The following is a 22,377-nucleotide window of genomic DNA, read 5'->3' on the forward strand; positions in this document are numbered from 1 at the left end:
GGGTTCGGGTGGTACACCGGACCCTGGTGGATTACATCTTCCCTGAGGGGAAGCTCTACTGGGCTCTCGATTGCCAGGTCTACTAGGAGAGAGAACCAGCTCCTTCTCGGCCAAAATGGGACAATCAATATGACTCGAGCTCGATCCTCTTTGATTTTCCTGAGAACAGCTGGAATCAGTGCTAGAGGCGGGAATGCATACGAGAGGGGTTCCGTCCATTCCTGGCTCAGACCATCTATCCCTTCCGGGAGATCTTGAGGGTTCAGCGAGAAGAATCTTGAGACCTTTGAATTTCTCCTGTTTGCAAATAGGTCTATACTGGGAGTTCCCCAGCGAAGACATAGATCCTGGAAGATTTCCTGATTGAGTTCCCACTCTGCTGCAAACACCCGTCTCCTGCTCAGATAGTCTGCTATGACATTCTGGAAGCCTTCTAAGTGAATTGCCGAAATGGATAGGACCGAATTTTCTGCCCAACAAAATATTCTTCCCGCCAGCTCCTGAAGCGGATGGTGTCTTGAGCCTTCCTGATACTTCAGGAAAGACACAGTTGTAATGTTGTCGGACAGTATCCTGACATGGCAATTTCCGCGGGTGTGTCGGTTCCTTCTTAACGCCTCCCAGACAGCATACAGCTCTTTGAAGTTGGAGGAGCTGTGAACGACATCTGCTGGCCACCTCCCTTGTAGGATCCTGCCTTTTAGATGGGCTCCCCAGCCCCAGGCGCTGGCATCTGTAGTTACTACTACATAGGGATCGGTAGACCATAACACCCCGATTCTTAGCTTCTCTGGTTGTTTCCACCAGAGGAGAGATCTTCGTACTGGATACGTCAGCCTTAAAGTACTGTCCAGAGAAGATGGACGACGGTCCCATTTGGAGAGGATTAATCTTTGCAGAGGTCTTGAATGGAACTGTGCCCATCTTACACACGGTATGCAAGCCTTCATCAGGCCTAGTACTCTCATGGCCGTCCTTATTGATGCTCTGCGTTCTAATAGGAGCCTGATCTGGATCTGGATTGCCTCCAGCTTGGTCTCGGGTAACAGGGATATCCTGTTTCTTGAATCCAGACATACTCCCAGGAAGATCTTTTTGCGTTCCGGAGTCAGGTCGGATTTCTGCCAGTTTATGACCCATCCTAACTGTTCCATCACCGATACAGTTCGGTTCCTGTGGTCTGACAGAATCTCTGGCATTCTTGCGACCAGGAGAAAATCGTCGAGATATGGGACTATTATGATCCCCTGGTTTCTCAGGAAAGCGACAATTTCTGACACCAGCTTTGTAAATACACGAGGTGCTGAGGTAAGCCCGAACGGAAGGCATTGGAACTGGTAGTGACAGGTCCTGGACGGCAGCACCACCGCAAACCTCAGAAGCCTCTGAGATATGGGATGAACAGGGACCTGATAATAGGCACTCTTCAGGTTGAGAGTGCACATCACAGCATCCCGATCTATAAGGAGAATTGCTGAACGTATGGACTCCATACGGAACCTCTTGTACCTGATCCAGGCATTTAGAGGTTTCAGATTTATTATTGTGCGAGAGTCGCCGGATGGTTTTGTTATGGAAAAAAGAGAGGAGTAGTGTTCCTGGCCTACTTCTAGTGGTGGCACTGGAATTATGACTTCTGAGGAAAGCATATCCTGTAAGTCTATCATCATGGGAGAATCTCGCATAACCATCGTGGGCGCGATGAATCTGTCTGGTGGAGGGGAGTAAAGTTCGATCCTGTAGCCTTCTGACACAGTCCGAAGGACCCACTGATTCTGAGTGACCCGTGCCCAATTTTCCGCAAAGTGGCGAAGCCTTCCCCCGATAAGAGTGGCGTCATTGCGTCTTAGATTTAGAGGAGGGGCTGAAGAAGAAACTCCTGTTCTTATAGCCCTGGCTACGGGAACCTCTATTGAATCCTCTACTGGATCTACCCCCTCTGTAATCGGGCTGTCTCCTGAAGGGAAAACCTCTCCGAAAGGACTGAAGCCTCTTAGGCTTGTCCTCAGGAAAACCCTTCTTCTTATCAGAGGCCGACTCTAGAATAGTGTCTAGGGAAGGACCAAATACCCTTGCTCCTGAGAAGGGAATTGAACATAACTTGGTCTTAGAGGCATTATCACCTGACCAGGATCTTAGCCAGACCGCCCTTCTGGCTGGGTTGGATAATGAACCACTTCTAGCTGAAAACCTGACAGATTCAGCTGTCATGTCAGACAGAAAGGCCGTGGCAGATCTCATTATAGGGAGAGAGCTTAGAATATCAGACCTTGGGGTTTTATTGGATAGATGCTCTTCCAATTGACCCATCCATAGATACATAGACCGAGCTACCGAGGTAGCTGCTATGTTAGTCTTAATTAGGGCTGCGGATGATTCCCAGGCCCTCTTTAGCAGTATGTCAGCTTTCCGATCCATGGGATCGCACAGGTTTGATGAGTCCTCGAATGGTATGGCTGTCTTTTTGGCAACCTTTGCCACTGGAACAAGTCAAACTCTTCCCATAGTTTGACTTCTTCCGGCTCGAAAGGTAGACGAGCTTTGAAGTCTTTAGACAATACCAGCCGACGTTCTGCTTCCTTCCACTCCTCCAGTATCATGGCCTTGATATGCTCACAACTGGGAATACCGTCTGCCTTTGTGACATGAGACCCCCAAACATCAGGTCCTGCCTGGATTGAGGTTTAGATGTCTCTTCTATCTGCATTGTGCTCCGCACAGCCTGCACAAGATCATTCGTCTCATCCGCCTGGAAGAGGTATTTCTTCTGGTGGTCCTGACTCCCTGAAGGGAGTTCACCATCTTCTTCTGAGACAAAGTCCTCGGAGTCAGAATTATCCTCAGAACTATACAATGGCTCTCTTAGGTCTCGCTCCCATCTGGCTCTCTTGCGGCTGGGAACGGGGCTGGATTTCTCCACAATACTGGACAAAGAAGCCTGAACCTCTTCACGTATTAGGGACCTCATTTCTGACAAGAGTGCCGGCTGTTCGTCCCTCATAACCTTAGATGTGCAATCTGCACACAAGGTTTTGATATGAGTGTCTGGAAGTTTCACATTACATATAGGGCATCTACTGGATTTCCCGGAGGCCTTGCCGGACTTCTTAGCTTGACCAGAGGGGGCAGCGGGGGTTCCTTTATCCTTAAATGACATAAGGTAGGGAGTAAGTAATGGGGTATGCACCTGTGTGCAGATAGGGAGGTCTGCGCTATGCGCACTCACCCCTTCCTCGGCTGGCATGTTTCCTTCCATGGTCCGGTGTAGCAGGTCCCCGCAGCTCTCCACGCTGGACAGGAGCGCTTCAGCTGCTGTGCGTTCCACGCTTGGAGGGCACACACTTCCCCCGCTCTTACAGCGTCACCGGAAGTGATGGTAGCGGATGCCGCGAAACCGGAAGTGACACGGTTCCCTGGGACTTCCGCCTGAAGATGCCGTGCAGGATGCAGTACCGTACTGGACGCCGCAAAATCCTGCCGCCTGGAACCGCGTCCACAGCCGAGAGCCTCCCACCGGGAGGAGCGGCTGCCACCAGTAGCTTCGCCACTCCTGGTCTTTGGAGCAGAGGGACCCCCCTCTGGAGGGTTTCTGCCCTGAGCCTCTTGATAGGGGGAAGGGTATTGGCAAGCCGCACGATCCCCCTGAGCTCCGGTAAGCTGCGCAGCTTCTCTCGTGCGTCCCTTGCAGGGACAGGAAAAACACTGGGGATTGGGGGTGGGACATGACCTTTTGAACTCTCATGTGTTTCCTGTCCCAGCAAGGGGAGGAGGACGTCCAGGGTGCTGTCAGGAGGGACGTCCTGGAAAATGGTCCTGATCATTCCCCAACGACCAACGATGAATTACTTGTACGATGGACTCCTCGCCAGAGACGGACTACACCTCAACAAACCTGGGAAACACACATTCGCCAGAAGACTCGCTACACTCATCAGGAGGGCGTTAAACTAGAAGAAGGGACGGGAAGAAAAACATTAGACTCGAACAAACAAGACCCAGGAAAACATACTCAGAAGGGAGGTAAGAACATTTCTAAAACAATCCACAGCAAGGAGATTGGAACAAAACAAAATGCTCTAAACTGCATGCTTGCAAACGCCAGAAGCCTGACAAACAAGATAGAAGAACTAGAAGCAGAAATATCTACAGGTAACTTTGACATAGTGGGAATAACCGAGACATGGTTAGATGAAAGCTATGACTGGGCAGTTAACTTACAGGGTTACAGTCTGTTTAGAAAGGATTGTAACAATCGGAGAGGAGGAGGGGTTTGTCTCTATGTAAAGTCTTGTCTAAAGTCCACTTTAAGGGAGGATATTAGCGAAGGGAATGAGGATGTCGAGTCCATATGGGTCGAAATTCATGGAGGGAAAAATGGTAACAAAATTCTCATTTGGGTCTGTTACAGACCCCCAAATATAACAGAAACCATGAAAAGTCTACTTCTAAAGCAGATAGATGAAGCTGCAACCCATAATGAGGTCCTGGTTATGGGGGACTTTAACTAACCAGATATTAACTGGGAAACAGAAACCTGTGAAACCCATAAAGGCAACAGGTTTCTGCTAATAACCAAGAAAAATTATCTTTCACAATTGGTGCAGAATCCAACCAGAGGAGCAGCACTTTTAGACCTAATACTATCTAACAGACCTGACAGAATAACAAATCTGCAGGTGTTCGGGCATCTAGGAAATAGCGACCACAATATTGTACAGTTTCACCTGTCTTTCACTAGGGGGACTTGTCAGGGAGTCACAAAAACACTGAACTTTAGGAAGGCAAAGTTTTACCAGCTTAGAGATGCCCTTAATCTGGTAGACTGGGACAATATCCTCAGAATTAAGAATACAGATAATAAATGGAAAATGTTTAAGAACATCCTAAATAGGCACTGTAAGCGGTTTATACCTTGTGGGAATAAAAGGACTAGAAATAGGAAAAACCCAATGTGGCTAAACAAAGAAGTAAGACAGGCAATTAACAGTAAAAAGAAAGCATTTGCACTACTAAAGCAGGATGGCACCATTGAAGCTCTAAAAAACTATAGGGAGAAAAATACTTTATCTAAAAAACTAATTAAAGCTGCCAAAAAGGAAACAGAGAAGCACATTGCTAAGGAGAGTAAAACTAATCCCAAACTGTTCTTCAACTATATCAATAGTAAAAGAATAAAAACTGAAAATGTAGGCCCCTTAAAAAATAGTGAGGAAAGAATGGTTGTAGATGACGAGGAAAAAGCTAACATATTAAACACCTTCTTCTCCACGGTATTCACGGTGGAAAATGAAATGCTAGGTGAAATCCCAAGAAACAATGAAAACCCTATATTAAGGGTCACCAATCTAACCCAAGAAGAGGTGCGAAACCGGCTAAATAAGATTAAAATAGATAAATCTCCGGGTCCGGATGGCATACACCCACGAGTACTAAGAGAACTAAGTAATGTAATAGATAAACCATTATTTCTTATTTTTAGGGACTCTATATCAACGGGGTCTGTTCCGCAGGACTGGCGCATAGCAAATGTGGTGCCAATATTCAAAAAGGGCTCTAAAAGTGAACCTGGAAATTATAGGCCAGTAAGTCTAACCTCTATTGTTGGTAAAATATTTGAAGGGTTTCTGAGGGATGTTATTCTGGATTATCTCAATGAGAATAACTGTTTAACTCCATATCAGCATGGGTTTATGAGAAATCGCTCCTGTCAAACCAATCTACCGTAATCAGTTTTTATGAAGAGGTAAGCTATAGGCTGGACCACGGTGAGTCATTGGACGTGGTATATCTCGATTTTTCCAAAGCGTTTGATACCGTGCCGCACAAGAGGTTGGTACACAAAATGACAATGCTTGGTCTGGGGGAAAATGTGTGTAAATGGGTTAGTAACTGGCTTAGTGATAGAAAGCAGAGGGTGGTTATAAATGGTATAGTCTCTAACTGGGTCGCTGTGACCAGTGGGGTACCGCAGGGGTCGGTATTGGGACCTGTTCTCTTCAACATATTCATTAATGATCTGGTAGAAGGTTTACACAGTAAAATATCGATATTTGCAGATGATACAAAACTATGTAAAGCAGTTAATACAAGAGAAGATAGTATTCTGCTACAGATGGATCTGGATAAGTTGGAAACTTGGGCTGAAAGGTGGCAGATGAGGTTTAACAATGATAAATGTAAGGTTATACACATGGGAAGAAGGAATCAATATCACCATTACACACTGAACGTGAAACCACTGGGTAAATCTGACAGGGAGAAGGACTTGGGGATCCTAGTTAATGATAAACTTACCTGGAGTAGCCAGTGCCAGGCAGCAGCTGCCAAGGCAAACAGGATCATGGGGTGCATTAAAAGAGGTCTGGATACACATGATGAGAGCATTATACTGCCTCTGTACAAATCCCTAGTTAGACCGCACATGGAGTACTGTGTCCAGTTTTGGGCACCGGTGCTCAGGAAGGATATAATGGAACTAGAGAGAGTACAAAGGAGGGCAACAAAATTAATAAAGGGGATGGGAGAACTACAATACCCAGATAGATTAGCGAAATTAGGATTATTTAGTCTAGAAAAAAGACGACTGAGGGGCGATCTAATAACCATGTATAAGTATATAAGGGGACAATACAAATATCTCGCTGAGGATCTGTTTATACCAAGGAAGGTGACGGGCACAAGGGGGCATTCTTTGCGTCTGGAGGAGAGAAGGTTTTTCCACCAACATAGAAGAAGATTCTTTACTGTTAGGGCAGTGAGAATCTGGAATTGCTTGCCTGAGGAGGTGATGATGGCGAACTCAGTCGAGGGGTTCAAGAGAGGCCTGGATGTCTTCCTGGAGCAGAACAATATTGTAACATACAATTATTAGGTTCCGTAGAAGGACGTAGATCTGGGGATTTATTATGATGGAATATAGGCTGAACTGGATGGACAAATGTCTTTTTTCGGCCTTACTAACTATGTTACTATGTTACTATGATCTCCCAGCAGGGGCCTGATCGTTGGTCGCTGTTGTCATGGTGGTGGCGGTGGGCTGTCCTACAGCACTCGGCATGGTGGTGGTGCTGTACTGGTGTCCAGCAGTGCTAGGAATAGAGGTGGCCGTCCAGTGTATGCAGCAGAGGTCGGCATTGAGGTTAATCGTGACAGTGAGGGCACAGGTGGATATGCCGACACTGTCTGCTGAAAGTACCGACTCTGCTGCATAGCCTGCACGTAAGCAGCATTGCAGGCCTGCATGACACTAAGCTGGAGATCAGGAGTAAAGTGTTCCGACATGCCCTGCTCAATTTGGTTAAAGAAATGATGTGCTGGCCTCTGGAGGTCGGCTTTTACTTGGTCAAGGCTTTTGGTGACCTCCTGGATACGTGTATTCATGTGGCTAAGGGAAATATCCATTCGGTCACCCAAACCCTTGAGTCCTTCGTGAAAAACGAAGCTCAAGTGCAAAAACTCAGGCATGAGGGACCTGTCCGATGCCCTTTGCCGCTGCCGTGAGGAGCCCAAAAAAAGGGGGCAGAGGCAGAGGACTGGGAAAGGGGAACAACTGATGGACCAGCTTCCTGGTCTCCAGTTAGTGTGGCAGGCCCACTTGCTGCAGCGCTGCTGGATGGCTGGGACGGGTCCGTGGCTGTCTGATGAAGGACCGCTCCAGAACCTGGGCCAACAGTACTGCTCCATGTGCTGTGAAAAAAGAAAAAAAACATTAATACCAAAAATTAACCAGACGCCAACTCTTGTGGAATAGAAACATACAGATTATGGCAATACAACACAACCAAATGCACGAGATAAATACTTACTTTCTCTGGGCAAGGACCGATCTTAAAAATGCCAGAATACGATGGTATTTGTACTTTTGGATACTTGCTACTGAACCACAGGAACACGACTCTCTTGACGCAGGTCCTTGTTGAAGCGATCCTTAATCGAACGCCAACGTGTTTTGACTTTCTGCACTGTTAAAAAAACAAAAAATGATGGTTACACAATGTACTTTTGGCCGTGCTCACACAACTGTGTGTGATGAGAGAAACTCCGGAGAGTTTCTCTCATCACACACAGTTGTATGAGCACGGCCAAGGTCACTGCTGCTTCACACCGCATTGCAATACTTACAAAATGCACTTCGGACCCGAGTAGGGGCGTTGTCCTAGCCATCCCACATCGCTTTGGCCACGTCATTCCAGAGGCGCCGGATTGTCACATTGTCCGAGTGCTGTGAAACCCGGGTGTCCCATAACGGAACTCGCTCCTGGACCAGGGAGATGAGGAGGTCATTTTCTATTAGGTCTTCATCCCGTTTTGGAACCTAAAAAATAAATAAAGACATTAATGTTGGATACATTAACATAAGGAAAAGAAAGAAAACAGAAGATGAGAAATGGCATGAATAAGGAAAGTCAAGATACAAAAGGAGGGCAGAAGACAAATGTAAAGAAAGAGTAAAGAAAGGAAGATTCAAGAATACTAAAGTGAGGATACAGTAAACAGTCAGCCTTGTATACGTACACGCTGCCGCCTTGCCACCCGACTGTGAGTCCGCTTCTCCTGCCCAGCCTCTGCCGCAGTAGAAGAAGAACTCTAAAAAAAGGAAAAAAAAATTGTCATATGTGTAGATGTGATAGTGAATACTTACCAATCTGACGAGGTGAGTACTCACTTCACTGACATGTTCGGCTTCAGAAGGCCCATCTCAACTAAAAGCCCAGAACAGACATTTATAGGACATTTTATAACTTTCCCAAATTATTATGAAAACATTTACAGCCCATCCTGCACTGGACGCAATTTATTATATATTTTAGGAGTCTGAATCTGTCCATTTTATACCGACTCCACCAAAATGGACACCAGCTCCACAGCTCTGGTTCAGAATACAGAATGGGGGCCGCTCCAGTTTCCTTTCCTCCTGTAGATGCCATAGGTTAAGTTCACACAGGGCGTTTTTGCTGCGTTTTTTATCTGCAGCAAAACCTGATCATCTTGGCAGGACAGAAGCTGCACCAAAAACGCAATTTTAGGTGCGTTTTTTTCTCTTTGTGCATGCCAATGAAGTGGAATGCACACAGAGAAAAAACAACTTCTTGTAGATAGAATGAATAGATAGAATGAATAGAATAGATACATTACCTGTGGTAACCTCTTCTCCAGCATTTTCCCACAGTGCAGAGGTTACCTCAGGTCAGGCTGTGAGGGAGAGCAGGCTCGGTGACGTCACCGCTAGTTACTGAGCCTGCGCTCGCTGCGTCTCATTCATTCCCAGTAGCGGTCGCATTAGCAGCGCTCCCGGTTGTTAGCTTTATCTCCCCCAGATACTGCGTGGAACACTCGTTATATTGGGCTGCGACGGATCAGGGAGTATACTTTTGCTTTTTTATTTTACTTTTATTACAGAAGATCGAGGGCTTCGCTTTTAAATGGCAGAACAATAAAAAGATTGCAAAACTGTGTGGTGTTTTATTTAATTAAAAGACTTTTTCTGCATGTGTGTTTATTTAACCCTCTAATTACTATAGGATTAGTAATGGATAGGTGTCTTATTGACGCCTCTCCATTACTAAGCCGGCTTGATGTCACCTTATAATAGCAAGGTGACATTAACCCCTCATTACCCTGCTTGCCACTGCTGTAGAGCAAGTGGGAAGAGTCGGGCAAAGTGCCAAAATTGGCGCATCTAAGATGTTTGTATCTAGGTGGTTTTGGTGGACGTGGTGGATGCCCTTTTCTGGGCAGCTACGGGCTGCTATTTTTAGGCTGGGGGGGTCTATATCAATGGCCCCTTACCAGCCTGAGAATAGCAGCCCCCAGCTGTGAGCTTAAAGGGAACCTGTCACCTGAATTTGGCGGGACCGATTTTCGGTCATATGGGCGGAGTTTTCGGGTGTTTGATTCACCCTTTCCTTACCCGCTGGCTGCATGCTGGCCGCAATATTGGATTGAAGTTCATTCTCTGTCCTCCGTAGTACACGCCTGCGCAGGCTCAGACTTGCCTTGTGCAGGCATGTGCTACAGAGGACAGAGAATGAACTTCAATCCAATATTGCGGCCAGCATGCAGCCAGCGGGTAAGGAAAGGGTGAATCAAACACCCGAAAACTCCGCCCATATGACCGAAAATCGGTCCCGCCAAATTCAGGTGACAGGTTCCCTTTAAGCAAGGCAAAAAATGGGGGGGACCCCACGCCATTTTTTTAAATTATTTAAATACCGTATTTTTTTGCTTTGTAAGATGCACTTTTGTCCCCCAAAACTTGGGGGGGAAATGGAGGTGCGTCTTAGAAAGTGAACATGCCTTACCAGGGTGGGGGGGTGCCCGGCGGTTGCTGCAGGTATCTCCGGTGCCCAGCGGTGCTGCTTGGGTGTCCGGCGCTGAAATCTCATCTCTTGAGATCTTGCTCCTGAGATCACCATCAGCGCATGCGCCGTCCCCGTGCACATGGAACCCTGGAAGTGCCGGGGCTCTGGCCTGTCGCAAGATGTCGGCAGAGCTCCCTGCCTGGAGCATCACCCCACTCCTGCCTCCTCCAGCAGCGACCCTGGGACCCCGCTTCACTGCAGCCACTCCCAGTAAGCAATAAGATGAAAGGATAAGAAGCACCACCAATTTATTAAAAAATGTTTTTTTCTTATTTTTCTCCTCAAAATTTGGGGTGCGTCTTATAATCTGGAGCCTCGTATAATCCGAAAAATACGGTAATTTAAAAAAAAAAAAGCATGAGGACCCCTCTATTCTTGATAACTAGCCTTGCTGAAGCTCACAGCTGAGGGTTGCAGCCCCCCAGCTGTCAGTTTTGTCTGGCTGGTTATCAAAATTTACCTGCCATCTAGATGTAGCAGAGCCAAGTGTGACGTCACATCCGGCTGTCCTTGACTTTTCTGCAGCAAATACGTTGCAAGAAAAGTGAACCTGCGTATTTGCAGCGTTTTTTCACCATCCATTCAAGTGAATGGGTAAAAAAACGCTGGAAAAACGCTGAAAGAAGTGACATGCTCTATGTCCAAAAAACGCAACAAAGCACAAAATACTGATCACACAAAACCCAATGTGTGTGCATGAGATTTCTGAAATCTCATTAGGCTTTGCTGGTACTGTAAAAAACAGCTGAAAATTAGCATAAAAAAAGCAGCAAAAATGCCCAGTGTGAATTTACCCTAAAGGTACCTTCACACATAACGATTTCGGTAACGATATCGTTGCAACGTCACGCTTTTTGTGACGTAGCAACGATCCCGCTAACGATATCTTTATGTGTGACAGCGAACAACGATCAGGCCCCTGCTGGGAGATCGTTGGTCGTGGGGGATGATCAGGACCTTTTTTTGGTCGCTGATCACCTGCTGTCATCGCTGGATCGGCATGTGTGACGCCGATCCAGCGATGTGTTCACTGGTAACCAGGGTAAACATCGGGTTACTAAGTGCAGGGCCGCGCTTAGTAACCCGATATTTACCCTGGTTACCATTGTAAAAGTTAAAAAAAACAAACAGTACATACTTACATTCCGGTGTCTGTCCCCCGGCCTCAGCTTCCCTGCACTGTGTCAGCGCCGGCCGGCCGTAAAGCAGAGCACAGCGGTGACGTCACCGCTCTGCTTTACGGCCGGCGCTGACACAGTGCAGGGAAGCTGACGCCGGGGGACATGACAGACATCGGAATGTAAGTATGTACTGTTTTTTTTTTTTACTTTTACAATGGTAACCAGGGTAAATATCGGGTTACTAAGCGCAGCCATGCACTTAGTAACCCGATGTTTACCCTGGTTACCCGGGGACTTCGGCATCGTTGAAGACAGTTTCAATGATGCCGAAGTCTTTCCCCGGATCGTTGGTCGCTGGAGAGAGCTGTCTGTGACAGCTCCCCAGCGACCACACAACGACCACGGCCAGGTCGTATCGCTGGTCGTGATCGTTGGTAAATCGTTTAGTGTAACGGTACCTTTAGGCTAGGTTCACTTTGCGTTAACGCTAGCGGACTCCATTACATGGCGAAATTGTTGCAAATAACGCAATGCCACGGATCCGTTAGCGCACCCGGCAATGTGCTAACGGATCTCTAGCGCATGCAATTTTTGGCACGCGCTAGCGATGTCCCGTTAGTTTCGGACAGACCGCTAGCACAGATCGGGTGTCTGCGCTAGCGGGATCGCCAAACGCAATCCCTTTTGGGACAATGCGTAAGCGCAGTCCGTAGCGCTATGCGCTAAATGGACTGCCCTAACGCAATGTGAACCTAGCCTTAGGGTATGTGCACACGATGCGGATTTTGCTGCGGATCTGCAGTGTTTCCGCAGCTGCGAATCCGTAGCAGTTTCCCATGAGTTTACAGTACAATGTAAACCTATGGAAAACCAAAAACACTGTGCCCATGCTGCGGAAAAAAACGTGCGGAAACGCGTTTTATTTTCCACGGCATGTCAATTCTTTTTGCGGAATCCACTGCGCTTTTACATCTGCTCCAATAGAAATCTGCAGATGTAAATCCGCAATAGAAAACGCGATAAATCCGCAGTAAAAACCGCAGCGGTTTTGCACTGCGGATTTATCAAATCCGCAGTGGACCATTCTACGTGTGCACATAGCCTTAAATCGAACATTACACTGGACAGCGACAGGTGGGTGAGAGGCCCGAAGCCGAGACAGTGACTGGCAGCAGTCACCAGTGATACTACAGGGGCCCCTCCCCCGCTACGGTTTACTAAGGCCACGGTCACACGTTCAGTATTTGGTCAGTATTTTACCTCAGCATTTGTACACCAGAACCAGCAGTGGGTGATTAATACAGAAGTGGTGCATATGTTTCTATTATACTTTTCCTGATTGTTTCACTCCTGGTTTGGCTTACACATACTGAGGTAAAACATTGACCATGTACTGAACGGTGCTACTGAGGAGCGCTGGTGACAGGCCGCACCAGGCGTACCGCAGATGATCTAGACAGAGACGACAAGGCCTCGCCGAGAGCCTCAGCAGGACGGTTAGAAGATTGATTGACATAACAATGGACCAATAAAAGTACAGATCGTTAATGGGCGTCACCAACGCGCTGCCCTCAGAAAAGGGGCGTGTCATCATTCGTCCTCCAATCAGAGATAAGGATCGCGTTATGCTTTAGCCATTCACAAGCAGCGGAAATCGCTAACGTCCAATAGGAAGAACTCTGGGCGTGTCCGGACGGTGTGAGTGAGTGGTTTTGTCTGGGTTTAGCCCCAATTCAAGGAGGTCTCCGCTCTCTTTCTCCTCGGTCGGTCCTGCAGGGAGGAAGCGTTACAGCACCGGCGCCATGCACAAGTCTGAGGTGAGGTTACCGGGAGCGGCGGGTGTTCCGGGGTTGGCATTCGATGGCTGGCTAGACGAGTAGACGGCAGCGGCTTTATCTCCCTCACTATCTGCTGCTGCTGGGAGACGCCAGTGCGGACGCTGCTTGTCAGCTCCAGTGTATTATTAATAGCTGCGTGTGCTGCAGTTTCTATGCTGCGCGTTCATCGGCCTGGGCGCGGAGTGAGGCGTCGGTGACGGTGAGTCAGCAGGCGTGTGGGCCGTCTTTGTCCGCCGCCATCTTGTGCGGCCTAGTCGTCTACTCCACGTGCGCTGCGGCCTAGTCCCCGCTTGCCGCGCTCTCTACGCCCCACTGTACCGGCCACTGAATACTACCTCTGGTCTACCAGTGAGTGGCCGCAAGGCTCGTTACAGCCAATCAGGCTGGGAGTAATTAAAAAAAGGCTCGTTCTGACTGGTTGCCGTGTCGCCTTATTCTGTGTCCAGTGTTTTGATTGGTTGCTGTCTGCAATGTTCTGTATATAAGGTCGCCTCTCTGAGATTGTGCTTATAACCGTCTTCTCTTTATTTCAGTCTCCTAAGGAGCCCGAGCAGCTCCGCAAGCTCTTCATCGGAGGCCTGAGCTTCGAGACCACAGACGACAGTCTCCGCAATCACTTTGAACAATGGGGATCCCTAACGGACTGTGTGGTGAGTGGCGCCAGGACAGAGGACCCCACAGATGCGCTCACATGCTTGGCCCAGAACACAATGGCCACTTTGGATGGTTCTTAAAGGGGTTGTCCACTGCACTCCTCAGACAGCCATTTCTGAGTCTGTGTTTCCTTCCAGTAATATAGTAACACTTTATACTCTCCTCCGGTGCTGTTCCCGCAGTGTCGGCACTGGCTCTCCTGGGGCTCACGTGACACCGCAATAGATGGCCCCTTTTTGAAGTCATGGACATACCCACTCCCCTACTTTGGATTTTTAAAAATTATATAATTGATGGCCCTTTAAGGTCCAGTACATACCCGTGCCCCTAATTGAATGGATTATATAATAGGTAGCCTTAGTACAGGCAACTGACATCCAATCATGAGCACCTTCTAATTATCTGGTGTAATTGTCAGTGAACGCTCCACTTTGTTCCTATATATTCTGTCTCCATACTGCCTGTGCTGTAATCTGCAGCTTGTCTTTCTCTTCAGTGACACATTGCTGCGATGCACAGCCGCTACTGTTTAGATCAGGGCACAGTAACCTTCAGTGCAGCAGCTGTTGTCCAATTACAACTCCCAACATGCCCGACCAGCGGAATCACCGCCTGTTGGTGTCAGGGAATGCTGCTGGGGGTGGAATAACAGCTGGAGTGCTGAAGGTCACTGATTCCTGGTACTGAAGGTGTTGAGGTAATGCAGAGAAGGCTGTAGCCCCTGTGATTGGCTGGTAGGCGGCAGTGCCCATCTGATGTTGAAGGCCTATGTTAACGCTGAGCCATTCATCTGACCCCATTAAGCCCTGTTTTGGCATGCATTAGGTTCAGAAACATCTATGAAAGATTACCTGAACTCGTGATTTTGACGCTGTCTATGTGGCCTTGCTGTGACTAATGGATGGGTGCCTATAATAGCTCTAGTGTTATCACAGACATCCTTTTTTTTATTAAATCAATTTAAATATTTATTTTAGGTTATGAGGGATCCAATGTCAAAGCGGTCTCGTGGCTTTGGCTTTGTCACATACATGTCGGCGGAAGAGGTTGATGCAGCTATGGATGCCAGGCCTCACCGGGTGGATGGTCGCGTAGTGGAACCTAAACGTGCTGTTTCCAGAGAGGTAATTGTGTCATCTTGTATTTTAGAGGTGGAGATTGTAATTTCTGCTGAGCACTTGATCTAATAAGATCATGTTTTCTAGGATTCTCAGCGGCCTGGAGCACATCTCACAGTAAAGAAGATCTTTGTTGGAGGTATAAAGGAGGACACAGAAGAACATCATTTAAGAGACTACTTTGAGAAGTATGGAAAGATCGAAGTGGTAGAGATAATGACTGACCGGGCCAATGGCAAGAAAAGGGGATTTGCTTTCATCACATTTGAAGACCATGATTCAGTTGACAAGATTGTTAGTAAGTGCAGCCATTCCCAATAACCTCACATACACTCTATACTGTTTTTTTTGTGTTTTGTTTCTTTTTCTTCCTGTTCCATACTTACCTGGTATTTTACATCTTGTAGTTCAGAAATATCACACCATCAATGATCACAACTGTGAAGTAAGGAAGGCACTGTCGAAGCAAGAAATGGCATCAGCCTCTTCCAGCCAGAGAGGTGAGTTTTCTGCTGGGTTCGGTTACTTTGCTGTACTAGCAGTGAGTGCTGGAATACTGTCCCCTCTGCTGTAGCTGTCTCCATACCCTGCATTATCTAATATGGTGCCTTTACTAGAACTGTTGGCTTTTGTAGTAACAGCTGACGTTTGGGACGGTGGCTCCATACAGCTAAGAGTTTTAGGACAAGTGTAGGAATCTTTTTTTTTTTTTTTTTAACTGATAACTTCTTGCAGGAATGCCAATTGGTTGAGATAGGACAGCAAACCAACCTATTGAATGCCCTTTCCATGCTGATCTATCACTTGTTACCTAAGTTCCTGGCCAAAATGCCTCTTAAAGGGTTTTTCTGTCCTGGCATCCTGTCAATGTGGCACATTGTTTTGCACATACTAGCCATGGAAAGAGCAGTCCATGCTGTTATAGGTATTTTGCTACGGGTCATTTGAATCTTTAGAAATCAATTAATGCTGTAGTCAGTCACATTCACATCTGTAGTTTTGTCGAAGTGCGCCAACCAGGCCTACCAGGAATCTCAAGCATTTCGGCTGTATCTGTGACAACATTGTTAATCTACTATGTTTAATTAGGACGTGGCAGTGGTGGAAACTTTGGTGGACGTGGTGGAAACTTTGGTGGGAACGATAATTATGGAGGACGTGGAGGAAACTTTGGCGGCAGAGGTGGTGGTAAGTGCCTTGAGTGTGCTGATGGTTAATTTGTCAAAAAAACAAACACATTTTTGTTCCCACACCTTCCATCCTAAAGCAAATAAATTCAGCAGATTTTACTTAACCTTCACATGCTGCAGAGAGAACTTGTGGGACCTTCCCAGTTCCACGCATTGCAAAAGTACATCTGATTCACAACGTTCTGCAATGAAAACTGTAGGAGAGGGAGATCCTGTGGGAATGTGTGTAATTCTGTTCAGAGATTTAAAAGTACGTTTGTCTCTAGGTGGTTTTGGAGGTGGACGCGGTGGATATGGAGGCGATGGCTACAATAATGGATTTAATAATAATGATGGTGGTTATGGCAACAGCCCACCTTATGGAGGTGGCAATCGTGGATATGGTGGAAACCAAGGCTATGGAGGCGGCCAAGGTGGTGGATATGGAGGAAATAGCGGTGGCTATGATGGTTACAACAATGGAGGAGGAAGCGGCGGTGGTGGATTTGGTGGAGGCAGTGGTAAGGAGGAGTTTGCTGAAATAAGTGGTTACAAGTGTCTCTTTCTGTGACTTGTGCTTATTTTCATTATTTATTTTTAGGTAACTTTGGTGGCAACAGTGGAGGAGGTGGCGGCAGTGGTGGTTACAATGACTTTGGCAGCTACAATAACCAGTCCTCTTCCAATTTTGGACCCATGAAAGGAGGAGGAGGAGGCGGCGGCGGCAACTTCAGTGGAAGGAATTCTGGACCTTATGGTGGCGGCGGTGGTGGCGGCAGTGGTGAGTAATGGATATTTATATAGGAGTGTTTTTGTTCTCATCTGTGATGTAGAGGAGGTATAATTCCTGATTAACTTCTGCATTTCCCTTTCATTCTATTTCTTAATGGCAATGATATTTTGGAATTATTTTATTTTTTTTTTCCCCATCTTTTCTTAGGTGGCTATGGAGGCGGCAGTGGTGGAAGTGGCAACTACGGTGGTAGCGGCCGACGATTCTAATGGAGGTATGTTCAGAAGTCAATTTCTCAACTTGTTCTTACTACACACAGAATAGAAAACTGCCATTACATTTCAGTTGTCAAAGTATGTGCAGATTAACATACTTGTCCCATATTGTTCAACAGGAAACAATGCTTAGCAAGAGAGGAGAGCCAGGCAAGCGACAGGTTAACTACACAAGTTGAAATCAGCACAGTTGTGGCAGGGCATAGCTGCTACATGAAGAAATGTTAGCAAATCAGAATTACGTGTGAGGAAAACACAGGACTGGTTCATGATTTAATTATGAAGACTTTTGAGTTTTTGTGTCGAGCATTCCTAGGAGTGGGTTTTATTGTATAGGACTTTTATATATAATTTTAAATTTTTTTTTCTGTTCACAAACTGTACCCTGCATTATGACTTTAATAAATGTGTCCTTTTTTAAGAATTCTGTAGGTTTTTTTTTTGTGGGGGGGGGTTAAGGTTTATGCAGATTGTTGGGATTGACAAAGTATCCTTAATATGTCTACTTCTAGACTAACATAACTCCAGATGAGTACTAGAGAATAAAAAAGTACTGCAGAAACCATCCCTGTACCTCTTTGTTCAGGTGACCAAGTGCCTCAAGACTGAAATTAGTCCTATAATAGCCTTGTTAGCTTTGAGGCTAGTATGTAAAGCTGATTGAGGCTTTTGACAGGTCACCATCGGGATTGAGCTCTTCTGAACAGTGCATGTACCTTAATATGTTGAAAGACCAGCAGACAAAGGAAGCTAGACCTGTTGTATCGTATACCAGGTGAGCTAGCATGGCAATGGAAGATGAAGATGCTAATGGGTCCAGTGACTGATAGCAAGACAGATGTATGGTCTCCAGCTCAGACCAGTGCTGCTACTTCTAAGCATAGCTGAGATCCAGTAAGATAAGATCACATGGTTTTACAACTAGCAAGATAAAGGGGATTCCGCAGCACATCGGAAGGAGGCAGACCAGAGTACAGATCCTTCATGTTAAGCCTAGTATGCAGTACCAGCCAGAAGGGACAGTTTGTTACCTTGCTTTTAGGTAAGAACAGAATTTTCTTATGATGTATTTCTGTAACATCAGCTATATAGGGTATTTTGCATAGTGAGTTGTCTTTGTAGCAAGGAAATGTTCAAAAGCATTGATTGCAGCGGTAACTAATGGTTGAATCAAATGTCAATTTTGTCCTATGTTAAAAGGAACCTGACTTGGGCTCCTTAGCCAAATTTGAAGAGCTGATCAGATTCTGTTGAACTTGGTGCTCGTTCTGGCTTTTGGGGGATCCTGTGGGACAACCTTGCTGCTCTGACTATTTAGTCTTATCAAAGTCTTATCAATAACTGATTTGACTGAACTCCTAAACTCGTAATGAACTGAAAATTACATGTCCTAAGACTTTTCCTGCAAAGCTATATGAACCGCGTGCTAATAGTGTATAATCATCAATACACGGAGCAGTTGCCACCAATAGTACTCTGTCCCATCTCTGGCGGCTGCCAAAAAAAAATTAATTAAAACAAACAATAGTAAAAGTTTGTCTCCTCCATTCTCTGCCATTCATGTAGTGTTGTAGTATGTTGAATGGTGCTGGTCTGACTATAAATCTCCCAAAGTCAGTCTTGGGCTGTGTGCACATGTTGTGTGTTTTATTTTTTATTTTTTTTCCCCGCATAAAAAAAAAACAGCATGTTCATTAATTTTGCAGATTTTTTTTTTTTCGGATTTCCCACTACAAAATGCATTGGGAAGTGTCCGGAAAAAACCGTGGCAAAAACGCATGCCGATTTCTTGCAGAAAATGTCTGTTTTTTTTTTCTCAGGAATTTTCTGCGAGAAATCCTGAACGTGTGCACATAGCCTTACATTTGTTGATGGAAAATTACATTTGTCTCTTGGAGGACTAGGAGGTAAACTACAGTGCAAAATCGCCCACTTAAAAGTTAATTTGATGGTTTTTATCAAGCCCTGAAATTCAGTGTGACAAGTTCCTTCAAGGCAAGGATGGAAGGCGGCTCTTAATTTCAAATGGAACTGGTCGTGTAAAAAATAACAAATGCTTGCCTGTAGAAATGGAGTAAATCTGCAGGTTGATGGCGTTCTGAAGCAGTACGACTGCTGCACTGGAAGCCTGACTACCAGTGCAAAATTAACTTTTATTCCTCGTGGCAGCCTCAAAACTTTCAGTCAGAGGTGTGGCTCTGTTCATCACTCGGTACATAGTGAGCGGCTGGCTAACACCACGCCCCACCATAGACAGATCCTCTGTACTGGTGTACTACTGAGTCGGCTGTCAGTCTGCCGGGGTGTGGTTACAGCCACCACAAACTGACTGAAAGCCAGAGGCTTCCTATAGCCAAGATTCCAGTGCAACAGCTGCATGGCTTTAGAACGCTGTTAACTTGCATATTGCTGCCACATCTGCTGGTTAATAGCGTTTTATGAGTTTCCTTTAAATAACTTATGCACTTGTGGTGCATGTTCATTTTTTTTTTTTTTTTCTGTAGTTAAATTAGTATGCTATAAAAGCATTGTTCATAGTGGTTCTTAATGCCCATTTACTTTAGTAAAATAAACTGCAGTGTGCCGAAAAGGAATCTTTAATTTTGCTCTTGGATAACTGATAATATATTTGCATACTCTTTGCAAATCTGAGTACAAGCGCCCTGCATATGGCTGCTGTCACCTTACTATCTGGTCTACTAGTTTCACAAATAGTGAATGTTTGCAGAAAGTACAAGACAGATGAAGTTGTGTGACTGATAAATGTGTCCTGCTAGAAGTCCACAAAGGGGTGTATTGGATTTGAGTAATGGGACACTTCCAATTGAGAGAATTTGGGTATGGTGGACATAAGGTTTTGGCCTTTCCTATATATCTTGGCACCCTAAAAAGGTAGTCATTTTGGGAGAATTTCATGTATGAACCCTAATTTGACAATATACTGGTGGCCCAGATTGGACACCATAATGGCTGTAGTTTGGTTGCCCGATTGACAGTCAGTGGGAGCACTTCAGGGTCTTTTTCCACTTGAACAATTTTAGGTTTAGGCAGTGTTCTTGTTAGATATTACACCTGCAAATCTTTGCTATAGCTTATACAAAGCAGTATGTCATAGGAGAATACCTGAAATGTACATTTTTGCCTGAGATTTAATTGTATGAACTCTCGCAGGTGACGATTCAACCCCTGAACGTGGTGTGTACCTGATCCGACCGCTGAGCCAGAGTTTTCATGGACTACAGAACATATGGTGAGATGGTAGTGCTTAAAATGTGTTCTTCACCTCTCCAGCCATTGCTTAGTTATGGCAGGGCGTTGTGGAAAGTGAAGCTATCTATACTCTCTTTCCGCAGTTCCAGTAATGTCGGCGCTACTATTCCTGGTGCGACACATCACTGCAGCCATCAATGTTCCATCAGAGCCAATGTTCACTCTGATGATAAAGGTGAAAGCCACCCAACGACTGTAGTCCTCACATGACACAACAATGTTTCATTACCTGCTAGCAATAATATTGCTGACCTCACTGAAGGTGCCACTGTGGGAGGAGACTATGATGTGTTTTTTTTTTTTTTTTTTTTTAACTTCTACAATACCAGGTAAGCATGGCACCCACTTCACCTCTGACAGGTCATCTTTAGGCAGCGGTTGTACAGTAGTGAGCAACCTGTAATATTCCTGATAACATAATTGAATGTATAAGTTACACTTTCACACGCACGTGAAACTGCATCGGAATACCTGAGCTAATTGCCTGATATAGGATTGAGAGGTACTCAAGTTTGGCGACCCAGCGGTCAGTCTGAACTGTTACGGACATAAACAGGCATGAATTTACCCCAAAATAACCGTTTATACTCTTAGGCCGGCGTTTAAACGGCCGAGTGCAATGCGATAAATTGCATCCCACTCTGACCAATTTTAAGCTATGGGGGCCGCTCCCACCAGCTGACTGTCGGCCGTTTTACTCGGTCCGAGACAATCGCAGCATGCTGCGATTGTCTCGGACCGAGGAAAACTCTCGGCTCACTCGCACCCATATAAGCCTATGGGGGCGAGTGAGACAGCGCACACCAATAGGATATCATCGGAGTGCTGTGCGTTATAAGCGGACCCCAGCAATGGAGGAGATGGAGAAATTAATTTCTCCGCAGCTGTGCTCCGATCCTCCCTGTGCGAGAGAATCTGAGCACAGACGCATGACACTCAGCTGCTGCGAGCAGGAGCCGAGTGTCATTAGCATATCGCATCTGATGATCTTGCATCGGATGTAATACGCCAGTGTGACGCCGGCCTTACTGCTTGCATCAGACTGGTGTGTGCAGTACTAGGACTCCTGCCGATTGTCAGATTGGGGCGCCACTTTGCTATATTTGCATTGTGGCTACTGTCAACCCTGCTGCAGTATTCAACACCTTGTTGTTGTGATGATCCATCAATTGCCTATAGACATGGAGGAACACGTGGCAATTATCGCCTATAAATTAAAGGGGATGATGTGGAAAGTCACAGCTGTATATGGAGGTCAGATTCCTGCATGTTTATGGCTGGTCCTACAGATGTTACAGCATCATTGTCACTAGCAATTCAGAATTAAGTTTGGAATACCATCACTTTACCTAGTCTAAGTGACCTTGACATAGACTTATATCTTCTGTGTTTGTGTGCACTAGTTTTCCTCCCTTCTCACAAGGAACTGTCTTTGTAATATGTGAAGACTAAATGTTTTAAAACTTTCTCTGCAGGTGATGTGAACTCCCCAGGAATACATGTTGTATATTATGTAAAAGTTTCATATTTTTTATTTTGTTTTTAATAAAACTGTTTTTGAATATAATGCATTTGTCTTTATTTTTAGTCATTGTAACATTTTTTTTTTTAATAGTTAGCAATGTTCTGCATACAAGTGGTTTGCTTCCGAAAAGTGCCTAAAGATTTCTGACTGGAAGAAATATTGAGTAATTTAACTATGACCTCAAGTCATTAAGACTGGTGTTTTGTATCAGTCGTGATGGAACTGTGGGCACTGCAGTGATATGTGCCTAATTCCCTAAGAGGCAGGTACTTAAAATCTTTCACTGGATATGTGCTACTGCTAGAAATGTTGC

The 22,377-nt window shown here is 45.7% G+C and overlaps 1 protein-coding gene across 2 annotated transcripts; it reads left to right on the top strand.

Moving 5' to 3' along the window:
* Nucleotides 1-13,149: 13,149 nt before the first annotated feature.
* On the top strand, nucleotides 13,150-22,106 carry LOC138670929 (heterogeneous nuclear ribonucleoprotein A1-like). 2 transcript variants are annotated; one of them, XR_011319388.1, is made up of 12 exons: nucleotides 13,150-13,299; nucleotides 13,854-13,970; nucleotides 14,952-15,098; nucleotides 15,180-15,390; nucleotides 15,500-15,592; nucleotides 16,182-16,280; nucleotides 16,549-16,782; nucleotides 16,863-17,042; nucleotides 17,202-17,268; nucleotides 20,441-20,519; nucleotides 20,623-20,868; nucleotides 22,015-22,106. XR_011319388.1 is itself a non-coding variant. In XM_069758720.1 (10 exons), exons 1-9 carry the CDS (start codon nucleotides 13,285-13,287, stop codon nucleotides 17,261-17,263), a joined length of 1,158 nt encoding a protein of 385 aa, XP_069614821.1. In that variant the 5' UTR covers nucleotides 13,150-13,284; the 3' UTR covers nucleotides 17,264-17,268; nucleotides 17,389-17,693. The 2 variants fall into 2 exon arrangements, 1 of the variants encoding a protein (XP_069614821.1); XM_069758720.1 differs by lacking the exons at nucleotides 20,441-20,519; nucleotides 20,623-20,868; nucleotides 22,015-22,106 and adding an exon at nucleotides 17,389-17,693.
* Nucleotides 22,107-22,377: the final 271 nt, after the last annotated feature.

Source organism: Ranitomeya imitator, chromosome 3 (assembly GCF_032444005.1).
Source record: "Ranitomeya imitator isolate aRanImi1 chromosome 3, aRanImi1.pri, whole genome shotgun sequence".
NCBI classification, from domain to species: Eukaryota; Metazoa; Chordata; class Amphibia; order Anura; family Dendrobatidae; genus Ranitomeya; species Ranitomeya imitator.

Bases quoted from the DNA above. Each gene is read 5' to 3' on its own strand.
- LOC138670929 (XM_069758720.1), top strand. The intron at 15,593-16,181 runs GTGAGTTTTCTG...ATGTTTAATTAG, and splicing joins AGCCTCTTCCAGCCAGAGAG to GACGTGGCAGTGGTGGAAAC. The intron at 17,043-17,201 runs GTGAGTAATGGA...ATCTTTTCTTAG, and splicing joins CGGCGGTGGTGGCGGCAGTG to GTGGCTATGGAGGCGGCAGT.